This window comes from Eretmochelys imbricata, chromosome 18 (genome assembly GCF_965152235.1).
Source record: "Eretmochelys imbricata isolate rEreImb1 chromosome 18, rEreImb1.hap1, whole genome shotgun sequence".
Classification (NCBI taxonomy): domain Eukaryota; kingdom Metazoa; phylum Chordata; order Testudines; family Cheloniidae; genus Eretmochelys; species Eretmochelys imbricata.
In genome coordinates, this window is record NC_135589.1 from 18683795 (window position 1) to 18698258 (window position 14464).

At 41.4% G+C, this 14464-nt stretch overlaps 1 protein-coding gene and 1 long non-coding RNA gene across 3 annotated transcripts; one reads left to right on the forward strand and one right to left on the reverse strand.

Moving 5' to 3' along the window:
• Positions 1-2573: 2573 nt before the first annotated feature.
• On the reverse strand, positions 2574-13350 carry PEX10 (peroxisomal biogenesis factor 10). Of its 2 annotated transcripts, none has more exons than XM_077837512.1 (6): positions 13125-13350; positions 11406-11486; positions 10593-10810; positions 9677-9852; positions 7956-8091; positions 2574-2851 (listed from the first exon to the last, which is right to left on the reverse strand). In XM_077837512.1, exons 1-6 carry the CDS (start codon positions 13339-13341, stop codon positions 2783-2785), a joined length of 897 nt encoding a protein of 298 aa, XP_077693638.1. In that variant the 5' UTR covers positions 13342-13350; the 3' UTR covers positions 2574-2782. The 2 variants fall into 2 exon arrangements, with proteins under 2 accessions (XP_077693638.1, XP_077693637.1); XM_077837511.1 differs by having other exon boundaries at positions 10413-10810.
• Positions 13351-13480: 130 nt separating this feature from the next.
• LOC144276946 (uncharacterized) lies at positions 13481-14145 on the forward strand. The gene is made up of 2 exons (XR_013348366.1): positions 13481-13653; positions 13909-14145. It is a non-coding gene; the product is annotated as an uncharacterized LOC144276946 (long non-coding RNA).
• Positions 14146-14464: the final 319 nt, after the last annotated feature.

Here is a 14464-nt window from a genome sequence, read left to right on the forward strand (position 1 = left end):
GCTTCAACCGATTCTTGGTATGGAACGCGTACAAAGGAACCCTTGTTGTTTGCTTGTGCAGAATGAAAAGCCACCAGGAAACCCTGTACACCATTAATTAGATTCAGCCTGCTGTAATCTTGAAAAATGTCCCATGTTTTTTAACTAGCACTGTGGAAACCAGTGTTTTTTATAAAGTAAACTTTGTTCAACCTAAAGTGTCATGCAAATGTGATGAAAAATACTATATAACCGTAAGCCCTTATCACATGCCAATCATGAACACTGTTGCTGCCAAGAAAAACTAAAAGCCCTGAGTTTAAGAAACTGCCTTACAATTTGCTGTCATACTTTTGTAGTTTCACTTCTCATTGTGCCTGAAAATCAGGGAGATATGTAAAAATAGTAATTGTCTTTGTATTCATTTACCTACAGAATTATTGGAGGCACAAAATAAGTGGCTGGTTGACTCCCTTTCAACATCAAGCCCTAAAGGTGAATTAGAGACTTGTCTATTAAAACTGTAAAAAAGAATATACTTGTCATTGCAGATTTGAAATGTAGTTCCTTTGCTCAGCTGCTGTTTTCTCTCAGTGGCAGCTCATGATCAATACCTTCTCCTTTACTGTTGTTGTAGGTAGCAGTAGCTTGCCCCCTATGCACTGAGATTTTAACCATGTTCAAACAATGAGTAGTATCCCAAGCCCAGGCATGGACAAGTCTGGAACATGGTTTCTTAAAAATAACGAAACAAACAAAAACACAGAACCTGTGCAGTGGTTGAGTGAACTGTTCTAAACTGTTTATGCAGGCATTTTCTTAAACCACTTTTAAATGTTTTCTTAGTGTTAAGTTCTATGCCTTCATCAATTTTGGCTGAAGAAACCTAGATCTTGACAGATACAAGAATAACTCTCTAGTGCAGATTGCAACTGCCTTTTTTCTTGGCAGCATTATCCAACTTCAACCATCAGCAATAGCTTGCTACATGTTTCTATGTGTAATTAAATGTGTTGACAATGATCTCTAAAGCTGCATATGCCTTGAGTCCTGGCTCAGGCCACCTTTCTCCCTTTGCTGCATTGACGGTTAAGTTCAGATGGGGTTTCCCTAGAAAGCCTTTGATATGAAAGATGGGAGGGTAGGGATAGGGTATTCAGTGGATTTCACTTATCCAGCAGAGTTAAGTCTTGTTCTTCTGCATATATCAGTACCTATCCCCTATCAGGCTTTCTGTGTATGTGAGGGGAAGGAACTAACTACGGGAGCTTTTAGGGAGAGATTGTCCATAACTCTTGCCTATATGGCCAGGATTTCTTCAATATAGTTATTTTAACAGAAGTGCTCTTAACTTAGTTGGGTTCAAGAGCTAATACGGTATTTCCCTTTTTTTTAACCTTTAGAACCTTCAGTGAAAAACTTAAATAATTTGTTATGCATGTCAAAAACTTGATGAATTCTGGATTTTTCCCCTCAGATAGCATGTGAATAGCAATATGAGTTATACCTTTAGCTATCATGCAAGAGCAGAAAGATGATTGTTTTTCCTCCCAAACACTAAGATTTTTGGATAATTGAATCACTAATGGTTTCTGGAAAAAAATCTTAAGCAGTGATGCTTTTGTAAACATCCCTCTTCATTTGCACTGTAAAATGTGTGATCAGCAGAGTTCATAGTGCCTATTGCCAAAAGGGACGGGTTCTGGGTAGGAGTGTGATGTTTACTAATCTTGAATTTTGGGCACTGGAAGATACACTGCAGTCTGTGTATATATAATGAATTAATATAAATTCTTCATGATTATTAGAGGAAGTGTCCATTACTGAACTTGTTCTTACAACTGTACATTCAGTGAGCTATTTTAAAACTTAGTGTATACAAAAGCATTCTGTATGCTACTGTGTAACAAACTGTTTAAACAATCTAATTTAAATTGCTAGACTACTTTAAATGTGACAGTAGGGACCTGACAGTATTTTCCGGTAGCAGTGAGAAACAACAAATTAAGTGGTACATAAATGAACCTAATTTTCAGCACTTTTCACTGTACTGTTCCATTTACATCAGTTACAGGTGCAAGGTGTGCTCACGTTCTATTGGAATTAGAGTTTAAACTGAAGCAGAGAAGTGTATCTTACTGTTAACCCTAATTATGCTGTAAAAATAGAATGGTGCTGTTAGGATTCATATTTCTTATGAGAATTTCCACTGGAGTTAGTCATAACTTTAATTTCTTCTACTTTAAGCATTACACACATACTGTTTCCACCTGAAGCTTCAGCAGGGACTGTTGTAGTTTTAGGAGAACAGGAAGGGAGCAAGGATCCAACATTTATATGTAAGTCTTAATCCTAAAAGTTTCATAATACTAAAAGCATGCCATGAAAGGTTGTTTGGATTTAAGTCCTCCGACAGTGTTTGCAACTAACTGCAAGGGCAATAGTCTACTTAATATCCTCATTCTCTAGCCTCCTCATTGATTAAAGTGAAATGCAGACAAACAGCATAAATAAGGTTAGAGCACTTGCTCTAAGCAATTTTTAGAAACAGTGTTTAATATGGCAGGTCAAGGTCTGAGTAAAAGAGAAGGTAGTGGACTGAAGTACTTCAAGTTTATTTTGTAATAGGAGTGAGAAGCATCACCTTTTTACAAGCAGTAAAAAGTTAAGTTTTACAAGAAGATTTAGGCTCAAAATAAAATCTTGCTCATTGATTAAGCCAAACTGTATTATGGCTTTGTTGGCTAATAAGGATAGATAAACTTAGGATCTTGTCAGGGGCAACAGTGGTGGTTTGATACAGTTATCGATAATGTCGCAGATAGATCAGTTTCTGAGGATGAAATTTCTCTCTGCATAATGGACACTCTGCCTACAAAAAGGAAAGATTAAAGTTACCAAGTGCTAATGAGCCACTTTAAAAAAATAAACAAACATGAGCACATTGGAGGAATCTAAACAAAGAAATGAGTAGCCCCACCTAAACACTAATCTTTCCTTCGGTCTAGTTTTTAGGGCAAGATTAACTGTATAAAGCACTATCCTCTATTCAAATTAACTGCACGTAATTTAAATGACCATGTTTTACTAATACAGGTAATGACCTTACTAAGCTTTATAACACATGGTTAATGAACAAGCTGTACATTACAGTGGCCCCTCAAGGTGAACCTTTACTAGCTGTGTAGACAATAAACCCTCTTCAGATACTGCCTCAGGGAAGAACACATGAGAGAACTTACTTGGTTCAGGCAGTAACTGTCACATTAAATGAAAATGCTGAAAAAAGTGACAAGTGTTAAATGCCGCCTTCTGAGAACTTAAACCAAAAAGTCAAGCTACTGGTAAAGATAGATGTAAGCAATTCTCAGAGGGGAGATAAATGAAGGTTCTCTGGTACAATGTGGAAGGGAAGACCACCTAGATTAGGTGAGAGGCTAGTGGTTTACACAAGTGCTCCAGCTGACTTGTAGCTATAGCAGAGGACTGAAGTGATCCTTTCTCTTTCTATAATATGAAATAATTTCCCTAGTATTTTTATGTCTAATGAAAGACCCAATATATTACCCAAATAACAGTATTTTCCAACAAGTTAAACCATACTTTGTCTTTTTTGGCTGTTCAACTAGCTTTTAGGTCTCTAGCCTCTAGATAAGATCACTTATATCTGCATTCTTTAGCTCCACAAGCATGAGAGAGAAAAATACTTGTTATATTAAACAGTTTGCTGGTGCTTCATGAGCAATGAGATCTTAATTCGGCTGTTCATATAACAAATATTGCATGGGCAAATCTTCATTAAAGAGTCCCAGTTAACTAGAAAGCAATGTACTCATTCTGAAGTGAAAAATTTGCTCCATTATTTCAGTTACTATGAAAGGCAGCTTTCAGATCACAAAGTAAATCTGTAGTTGCTGGTGATGACAAATGGAAGCAATTACTAAAATATTAAAGCAAAATAATATTAAGTTAGGATTCTCTCAGTAACACATCCTAATAGTTGCATTAACTCAGCCACGATGCATATCCTGTAAGAATGCATTAAAATAGCTCAACTAGGAGTGTATACATGTGTGCTAGAAATGAGTTAGAAAATGCAAAAGTTAAAGAAAGTTCTTATAACAACATTGAGGGTTTTTGCATTCCTGAATTACCCACTACTGTATTTAAGCTCTGGCTGCTATGTAAACATGGTTACTTTACAGGGTTGGGCTTTTAAAAACCAAATTGCTGCAGAGTTGTACTTAAATGGTTGCCAACTACAGAGGCAAAAACTCACAGAAGCTACCCTACAAGCATGTGAAGATGAATGAAAATGGTGTGTTCCAATATAAAATGACAGAAAGCACTAACACAGAACCCTGCAGATTCTATAACAGCCCTAAATGATGTCAGATGAGGTTACATGCACATGAGTACTGCCATCTGCTGAGGCAGATTGCTCCTACCATGTTAGGCCAGATTCCTAGCCCTTTAAGATGAAGAATTTTTGTGCCATCTACAAGCTAGAATCAACCTCCTTCAGTGGGCAGAACAGTCCTCCTTTGGGAAGGCCATCAAAAGCAGTAGCTCAAGTAGGCTACTATTGCAACACAGGGGCTTGCCCTCTAAGACCACTAACTCCAGAATTGAAATGTCCAGTTAACTACAAACTAATCCAGTTTTCCTATACACTAAAATACCTTCTCACAGCACATTGTTCAAGATAATTTTATTTGTAGCTGTACATGAACTCAGACTATCTTATTCACTTAAATCTTCTTCAAAGAGTGCTTTCAAATAACCTATACCCAGACTTTGTTCAGTGTGTTATAAGCTAGTTTTGGTTTTTCTGTCAGTGATGCACTCAGTAGGCCAGTAGAGAAAGTTATGTGCCATATATTAGCCAGACTGCTTGAACCATCTGAACATTCCAGGCAGCTTATTGCTATTGTTTGAGATCCATCTGTCATCTTTGGATTTCACTCAGATCTTGTCTTACAAGTGCCATACATCTTTTTTTGGCCATCCATTTAAAAGAAGAAAGTACTTGCTAATGAACTAAGCTGAAAAATTTTTTGAGACTGATCCTTAGCGAACAGCCAGTGTGTAAGAGCCATCTTGCATGAACTTTCCTTTGCTCAGACTGTTTACTACTCTTAAAACAGAGATAGCTATCACTTTTGCTCGGCTACTGAGCTCAGACACTAAACCCACAATTAGTGCTAGCACAAGGGAAAGATTTGCAGATCCAAGAGACATTAACAACCTATGGCAGAATTACTGTAAGCATCCATGAAAGTGCTGAAGCTCGCATACTATTTGCTCTCAAGATAGAAAAGCTTAGTTATCTTCTAACCTTTCCTGGTTAAGAAGTCAAGAGGGTGAGGGGATGAGAAGTTGACTAAGTCTATAGTAGTCTGGAATCACTTAACTTCCAAAAATTTGGTAATACACATTTGATCAGAAATACTTTAAATCTATTTACTTGATTCAAAATAAGTTGTAACATGGACTTCACACCTAATGAGGCATTTGTCAGACTGATTTCAATGTGAAATACTACTCACTAAGCTGTCTAGGGAAAGATGCTAGTATTGTACAAAGCATGTCTTTGCCTGTTGATTTAAAACTGCCTCTAATGTGCCATCCACCATTAGGTATGTGGATATCTAGATCTTTGTATTTACAGCTGATTGAAGGTACAAAATTAGAAGTCTTCTGAACAAGTTTTGGTTTTTGGGTTGCACTCTCCATTTGGGACTCTAGGTGTACGCTATTGAGTAGGCTATTGATTGTGAACTTAGTATCTAGGAATTTCACCAGCCTCTATCATCAAGTAGGAGAGCTCAGTCTCGTAGATAGTGAAGTGTTGGATGTACACTAAAAGCTAACTCAGTTGCAGGAAAAGAGGGGTCTACAGCTGAGTTACTATTTTTCTGTTTTGCAAGAGTTGCTCATGTTTATATTGTGCACAGCCATAGAAGGGCTAATAAGGTTTGAAAAGGAATGCATGAACAATCAGATTCTTGATACCATACCATACCATGGACATCACTGAGGGTTAAACTTTCATCTACTGTATGCAGGTACAGCTCCTGTGGTATCTATGGATGGCACCTGCTTACAGCTAGGCTGAATTTGACTTTTTGAGGCAGGAGTGCTAGCATTTAGAGGCACTTCTTACATTATCATCTATCTTAACCCTGGATTATCCAAGGAAGAAATGTTTAGTCAAATACCTGGGCCTGAAAGGCATACTTTTCTATGTGATCAGCTTAGCTGCAGTACTGCATTTTCCACCAGGTTTTATGCTCTGGCAGCTCTTTACTTGTAGAGTGCACACATAGGGGGTGGGAGATAAGGCAGGGTTGTCAGAAGGGGAATACAATTAACTGGTTAGGAAAAATTGACATCTGGGGTAGTTGCTCTTCTAAAGGGCCCACTCAACATGATATACAAACAATATTCCCTACTCCAGGATCTCACTTTTCTGAATGGTCATAGGCTATCCTCTGAAGTCAGTGTCAGCATGTAGTAAACTCTGATGCCCAAGTAGCACGGTTAGATCATGCATTGGCCTATTGTAAACTCATTTCAGCACAAATACTTGTCCTGAAAGGCTTACAAAGCAAAGGAACCTTTAAGCCACATGGCTAGGGTGATGTGCCAAAGTCAATCAATGGTTGGACAAAACAAAGGATAACTTACAACCTATTACCCACACAAAGTCACCAAACAGCTTTTCCTGTTTGGAAAAGGGTTAAGAACAGATTATGGCTACCATGTAATAGTTTACAAACTATTCTTGGAGCCTGGGAAAGATACTGTTTAACTGACAAGATCAGGAGGGTTGGATCCTTCTCTATGGAGACAGATAACTTTGTAACACGTCAGCTAACACTAAGGCCCGATTTACATCTAAAACTTAAGTCAACCTAGCTCTCTGTAGTGCTCAGGAGCGTGAAGTTTCACTGGTTGACTTAAGGGCCACTGTAGACAGCTAAGTTGATGGAAGCATTCTTCCGTCAACCTAGCTACTGCCTCTCAAGGGTGCAGCAACAGAAAAATCCCTTCTGTTGTTGTAGGAAGCATCTATGCTAACGTGCTACAGCTATGCCACTGTAGCTCTTGTAGGGCAGACATGCCCTAAAATCTCTGAGACAAGCTGCCCTGTGGATAAATGCATTTCCCTGGCTGCATGAAAATACACATTGTTTAAGCTACTATGGACTTAACTGATGTATTGACTTGTTCATCAATTTAGAAGCATGTGTAGAATGAAGTTTATTTTCTAAATGTTTTAAAAAGACATTTTTAATTTGTAAATACCACCCTATGATTCATTTACTGGAAGCTTTGCTTTTCATGAAGAAGCTTACCACCATCCCATGAAAGAAGCCACAGCACAGAAAATTAATCCATAGCAAAATGCAACTATTTAGGACATTAAAAGTATGAGAGGTAGAACAAAATGTTGTGGCCCATGAAAAAGAAGGGTTAACAGGCTGAGTCCAGGATGGAGCTGTCAGCTGTGCCCTACACCACTCCTGGGCTTTTCCAGTTGTACTTATATGGTGGTTTAATATGGACAAATGCTCCCTGGTCTCCAGGATAATACTCAGTTTATGTTCTTGGTTCACTTAAGTAAGGACTGGAACCCTCATCTCAAGATGTAAGTAATGACTAATCCCACAATTTATCGAAGTTCACAGCTTCAATAAAGTTCAACAGCATTTCTGAGTTTGGGTAGCCAGAGCGGTGCTGTAAACACCACACTCAGGTCCTGTTTCCCTCATTACTGTAATGCAGAGAACATTTACACATTTGTTTACAGTTCAAGTCAACAGATCAGCTTGGCAAGCACAGGCCCCTCCAAAATGTGGATAGGGATTTTGAGTCTTGGAAGCTTCGTTTACTACAGAGCCTGAAAATTCTTCTAGAATAATCATGCAATAGTTCTTCCACATTTTCAAAGCCAACTCTTTCCCACTTACTTTGGTGTTACACCACTCTGTGATGCATTCCCAACAGAACAGGTGGCCACAGGGAGTGGCTGTTGCATGCCTACGTTTTTCCAAGCACAATGTGCATCGGGAACTGCGTATAACAGATTTTTCCTCCATCTGATTTCTGATTGAATAATAAATTGACAGTTAAACTAAAATGTAACAGCCAGAATACGTAAAACACCCTTACTGATACAATCTATGGAAACAAATCCATTTATGCTCAAGAGTTATACACATTCCCCTCATTAAAAACATTTCAGAAATGTCAGTGATACGGACATAGAATGAGGTACAAGGAACACAGTCTGAGATGCCCAAGACAACCTGGACCATAATTCATGGTGTTCTTCTAGTGGAGGGGACAAGGAATAGGAGCACTCGTGTCAAGGAAACACTTTTCTTATCTGACTGTGAAATTATTTGATAATTTAAAAATAGTCAATGAAAAGGTAATTATCTGCTAAAATTGAAGTTTGAGAAAAGTGACAGATGTGCAATTTTGAAAACACCTTTTAGTCACAATTTTTTTTTATTTTTTTGATGTAACAACAGCACGCAAAATAGCCTAGACACTGCACAGGTGAGTGAGAGTGGAGAAAGAGGGACAACATGACACAGGATGCTAGGGATTGCCCTACATGAGTCCAGGGCTTGACACTAAGGGTCACAGGGAAAGGCCAGTGAGGTGGAAGTGTTGATACACTGCTGCCTGTGTTGTACCTTTCTGCAGTGCAAGTATGTTTCAATCCTGCCCTGAACAGCCCACCTCTGGTTGGAGAAGAGAGTAGTTCAGTCATCATAACCCATTTAATCCCTGGTGTCAGCTGAGATTTTCAACGAAGTGGACAATTAAAGCCAATTGTGGGGATGAGGGGAGATGTATGTAGTTACATCGACACTGTTTGAAAACCTGTAGTAGTGAGTGAGCCTGACTACTGCCTCATTCTCCAGCACTAAGAACAGCCGTGTAGACATTCGGGGGGGGGGGGGGGGGAAGGGGGCCTAGAATTCGGGCACTGAAGCTGAGGGGGTGGGGCTGCAGAGCTATCTACACCGCTTTTTTAGCGCCATAGCTTGAGCAAGTCTGTAGCCATGGGCTCTGAGCCGTTCTGCCAGGGGTTTTAAAATGCAATACGGTATAGACATACCCTCATACATTTTGCCAGTAGGAGGAGGACTGAGACCAACTATATTTTTACTCACATTAAGTTACAATATTACAAGCTTTTTGGGGCTGGGGCAGTCTTTGTTATATATGTTTGCACAATACCTAGCACAATGGTATCCTGGTTGATGACTGGGCTCCTAGGTCCTATCACATACACACAAAAGAGTTTATAAAATGACAAGGAAAACTTGACATCCAACACGGGAGTCTGGTGAATATTAGAGGTTAAAACTACAGGTGAAAGCAGTAATAAAATGGTTAAATATTTCTAACATCATGCAGTTAAGTAATAAAGATACACTGCTCCTATCTAGCTACTATAATTGAACACATTCTCATTAGTGACAGAAGATGTATAGCAGTTATCTACATAGCGTCCGAAGAAGTCCCTTCCACTACCCTATAGTATTTATGTTACCTTGGTGCTTAGCTGTGAGTGGAGCTCCACCACAGAATTTCCCATTAGTTATAGATAAGAAAATTCCCACACAATTATTCCTGCTTCCGCCCCCTTTCCAGCAAGTTAGGAACATCATACTTTGGATATGAGAGGTTGCGGTGTAGTTTCCACTCCTGCCTTGCTCTCTGCCTTTGTTGGAAGCTGTAGATCTGAACACCAACGGTCAGTACAAGATGCAGCAGTGACACTATCCCAAGAAGCTTGTAACTTGATCGAACGCTCTGGTCATCTCCAGGCAATCCTGGAGCACGAAGCTGCACAGTTCACACAGGAAAAGAGAAACTAAATTAATGAAAACATGACCTTTTAGATGGTAATGAGCCTCACCATCGGTCTGCTAGTACCTCAGTTTTGACCACCTCCTCCCAAAGGCAACACAGTTTTACATTACATTAAGCCACTAGCTTGAAAAAGGCAGTTAAAAATGCAAACATAAGACTACACACATCAGATTTCCCATACAATAGAGTCACACCAGTTAAATACCGATGCTTCCACACATACTAGCAGTGAATGCATGTGCCCCAAATATAGTTTTGGCTAGATTCACTTGTTTTCTAGAATTACATTAGGACCTGAACTGGTCTTTAATTAATCTAGATTTGTTAGCAGTGACCAATAAAAGGAAGGGGGGAAACATGACCCCCTCTCATGAATTATTGAAAACTCTCTCTAAAATTATTAGGCACTGCCCAATTTACTGGTCATCACAGGCCAAATTCGACATGCCTTTTACATGCAATACTGTTGCTGAAGCCAAAATACTACATTACGTTAAGAAAAGTGTCTTCAATCAACGAATTCTTTAACATACATAAGATATTCCAGTGATCCTTTTAGAGATGTGATAGAAGATGCCATTTATATAAAATACTGCCAGATGCAGCCTACGGAGCAGGGGGATGCATTGCTTGAGGACATACACAGTTTGTGAAAGTGTTTTCTTCTGCTGTTCTGTCAGCCTGCCAATTTGTTTCTGCACCCAGCTTCGTACCAAAGTCCTGCCGCATAGACCATTGCTCTGCAAGGTTGTAGATCCACCAGTTTCCATCTGCAACTCATGTTCCAGATGGATTAATCCTTTGTCCAACAAATAAGGCACAACAGTATGAAGAGAAATCAAAATGGCCCGTCGAAGCAGAGAAGGGATTCTCTTCTTGGAAGAATCAACTTGGACAATATTAACATATTCTTCACCAAGAGTTTGATAACCTGAAAGATAACACGGACAAAAGTAGAAGATGGGTAAGCTGGCATTCTTATTTCCATTATTGACATGCCCTGTTAAAACAGATGCTATGTTTAGGAGCGCCAAAGGTGGCTTAAATTTCAGTGCCAAATGATGTGATCATTATGTTTAAACTGTAAATCTTTTATGGGCCCAATCCTGCAATTACTCAAACACCAAGCTTACTACCATGATGCATAATTCTTCATGGTATAGGCCCTGTTTTCAGAAAGCACTCTTCCAATAGTTCTGGTGGGAGCAAGATGATAAATGATGGGTTCTTTCACATGGATTTTAAATAAATGCTATGTCTTAAACAAACCAAATATTCAATATCGTATTTACATTTAACAAAAAGAAGCATCTATAAAAAAAAACCCCAAACTTCTAGGACCTGCCCTCCCCCAATTACATTTACAATACTGACAGCAACCCAGAAGCATTAAACATTTGTAAGCAGGTAATTAACTCAGCCAACAAATAAATCAAAGAAACAGAGTTTGTTTTCTCCACACCAGAACAATACCCTCAACCTTCCCCCACAAACCATGTCAAATGGCTAAACTTTATCAACACTACCTGAAAATGTGGTGAGGCTGAAGTATGCTACATCAGAAAGAAGTTCAATCTCTTTCCTCCATTCCAACCATTTCTTAGCACCTACGAGGTAAGATTAACAACATAAAATTTATTCCAAAAACAGTTTGGATTTAAAACACTCCCCAGCGGTGATTATGGCCCAAACTTTGTGGCACTGTGCACCAGAAACACTATTCCGTTTTCATTATTCAAACGAGGAGACATGGCAAAAGCTGAGGAAGGGAGGTAGAAGATGAGGGAGGAGTTTGTTTTGTTTTTAGGTTGAATAACCTGAATAGCCGGCCAGTAACACAAGCATATGATCTTTGCCTTTTAAATGAGCAAAATTCCACTTGCCAGGAATACTTTTAATAAACCCATGAGTAAAGCTCTCATCAGCCTCCTACAGTGACTGTTAGGGCTAAGGGGGGCCATGGACTAGCCAGGGCTGGCTAGGCCTCAAACTTTGAAAGGTGACAATAAACCTACCCGGGGTAGAGGGAGAAAACAACAGGTACAGCTCAGGAACTGCACTATGTACAGGGACCAGACCCCCGCAACCCCTCCCCCCCCAGCCCACGCAAGCTACCTCTCTAGTGGTGTTCCCCAAGGGTCAGTCCTAGGACCAATCCTATTCAACTTATTTATAAATGATCTGGAGAAAGGGGTAAACAGGGAGGTGGCAAAGTTTGCAGATGATACTAAACTGCTCAAGATAGTTACGACCAAAGCAGACTGTGAAGAACTTCAAAAAGATCTCACAAAACTAAGTGATTGGGCAACAAAATGGCAAATGAAATTTAATGTGGATAAATGTAAAGTAATGCACATTGGAAAAAATAACCCCAACTATACATACAATAAGGTGGGGGCTAAATTTAGCTACAACTAATCAGGAGAAAGATCTTGGAGTCATCGTGGATAGTTCTCTGAAGACGTCCACGCAGTGTGCAGCGGCAGTCAAAAAAGCTAATAGGATGTTAGGAATCATTAAAAAAGGGACTGAGAATAAGACGGAGAATATCTTAGTGCCCTTATATAAATCCATGATAAGCCCACATCGTGAATACTGCGTACAGATGTGGTCCCCCGATCTCAAAAAAGATATACTGGCATTAGTAAAGGTTCAGAAAAGCTCAACTAAAATGATTAGGGGTTTGGAACGGGTCCCATATGAGGAGAGATTAAAGAGGCTAGGACTTTTCAGCTTGGAAAAGAGAAGACTACGTGGGGAGGGATATGATAGAGGTCTATAAAATCATGAGTGGTGTGGAGAAAGTGAACAAGGAAAAGTTATTTACTTGTTCCCATAATATAAGAAGGAGGGGCCACCCCATGAAATTAATGGGCAGCAGGTTTAAAACAAATAAAAGGAAGTTCTTCTTCACTCAGCGCACAGTCAACCTGTGGAACTCCTTGCCGGAGGAGGTTGTGAAGGCCAGGAGTATAACAGGGTTTAAAAGAGAAGTGGATAAATTCATGGAGCTTGAGTCCATTAATGGCTATTAGCCAGGATGGGGAAGGAAGGGTGTCCCCAGCCTCTGTTAGCCAGAGGGTGGAGATGGATGGCAGGAGACGGGTCACTGCCTCTGGGGCGCCTGGCCTTGGCCACGGTCAGGAGACAGGACACTGGGCTGGGAGGACCTTTGGCCTGGCCCCAGTCTGGCCATTCTTACGGTATGTTCTCCCCTCCCCCCGCGGCCCACGCGAGCCCCTCACCCGCCATCCCGTGCAGCGCCGCCCCGGCCCCGCTCCGCAAGCCGCTCCGGTACAACTCATCCTTCTGCCCGCAGCGCACCAGGTGCGCGGGCCCAGCGGGAGCCAGCGGCATCCCGAGCAGCGGGGGTGGGGCCCGGAGGAAACGTTCCCTCTCTCGGCCACCGTCCGCTGTACGCAGCGTCACGCAGATAACGTAGGCCGCTGGCACAGACGACATACGCCTAGGTGGACGTACTGTGCTGGCTTCGCGAGGCGCAGGCGTTGTGCGTCATCTCAGTGCCTCCAAGAGGGGCGGGGCGAGAGCTCCTTAAAGGGGCGGAGCAGGCCGGCGGCCCCAGTCCCACCGCGCTCAGGACCCACAATCCCTCGCGGCGTGCGGGGACGCGCGCACGTTCCCGCCAGAGCTGCGTGGCAGTGCCCTGGCGGTGTTGCCATGGCGACGTCCCCCGGCATTGCCCACCCTGCCTATCCCCTGGGCTGCGTCGCAGAGACGCCACGGCGCCCGCACGCCGTTCAGGATGGGCCCATGGTAAGGAGGCAGCACGGCCTAAGGGATGGAGCCCTGGACTGGGCCTTGAGAGACCTGGCTTCTATTCCCAGCCCTGCCACTGGCCTGCTGGGTGACCTTGGGCAACTCCCTTCCCTTCCCCATGCCTCAGTTCCCCCTTCTGTAAAATGGGGATAATGGTACTCTCCTTTGTAAAACACTTAGAGAGCAACGGATGGAAAGTGCTGTAGGAGAGCTAGATATTATTAACCTGTGGTGTCTGGACCTTTTCTGCAGGGGGCAAGTTTGCTGTGACAGAAACCCAATGATGCCAACTTGAAGCGTTCAAAAACCAAGGGTTAGCCTCCCTCCCCCTGAAAAAACATGAGATTTGCTTCAAGAATACACTTTGGGTTCTTTTCCGTTGCCTTCCAGTTTCCGAGCCTCTTGTAGAAGGTGATAGATTGCATCTGATGAAGTGAGCTGTAGCTCACGAAAGCTTATGCTCTAATAAATTTGTTAGTCTCTAAGGTGCCACAAGTCCTCCTTTTTTTTTTTTTTTTTTTTTTTTTGTAGAAGGTGGTTTCTTCAGGGTTTCAAGCTTTTCTCAGCAACCATGAATAAGGCTATGAATTTGACATGGAAGTTTTTAGTAAATTTCATGACAGAGATGTGGGGGGACATGATGAATCACAGAAGGTTGGGGGTATTAGAAACTGAGCCCACCCTGCAGTGGCAGCTCCTGGGGGTTGTAACCTGGGGCACATGGTTGCAACCCCACTCAGGTTTGGCGTCTGCTACTGTGTCTCAATCTACAGGGGGATGGGCCAAATCTGAGTAGTGGTGCAATCAC

What these genes read in the sequence shown, in the direction of transcription:
- PEX10 (XM_077837511.1), bottom strand. Translation starts at nt 13,341, where the DNA reads ATGTCGTCTGTGCCAGCGGCCTACGTTATCTGCGTGACGCTGCGTACA. An exon ending in CAGCCTCACCACATTTTCAG is followed by an intron (nt 10,811 to 11,405) that starts GTAGTGTTGATA and finishes GTTATCTTTCAG; the next exon opens with GTTATCAAACTCTTGGTGAA. An exon ending in CGCAACCTCTCATATCCAAA is followed by an intron (nt 8,092 to 9,676) that starts GTATGATGTTCC and finishes TTATTCAATCAG; the next exon opens with AAATCAGATGGAGGAAAAAT.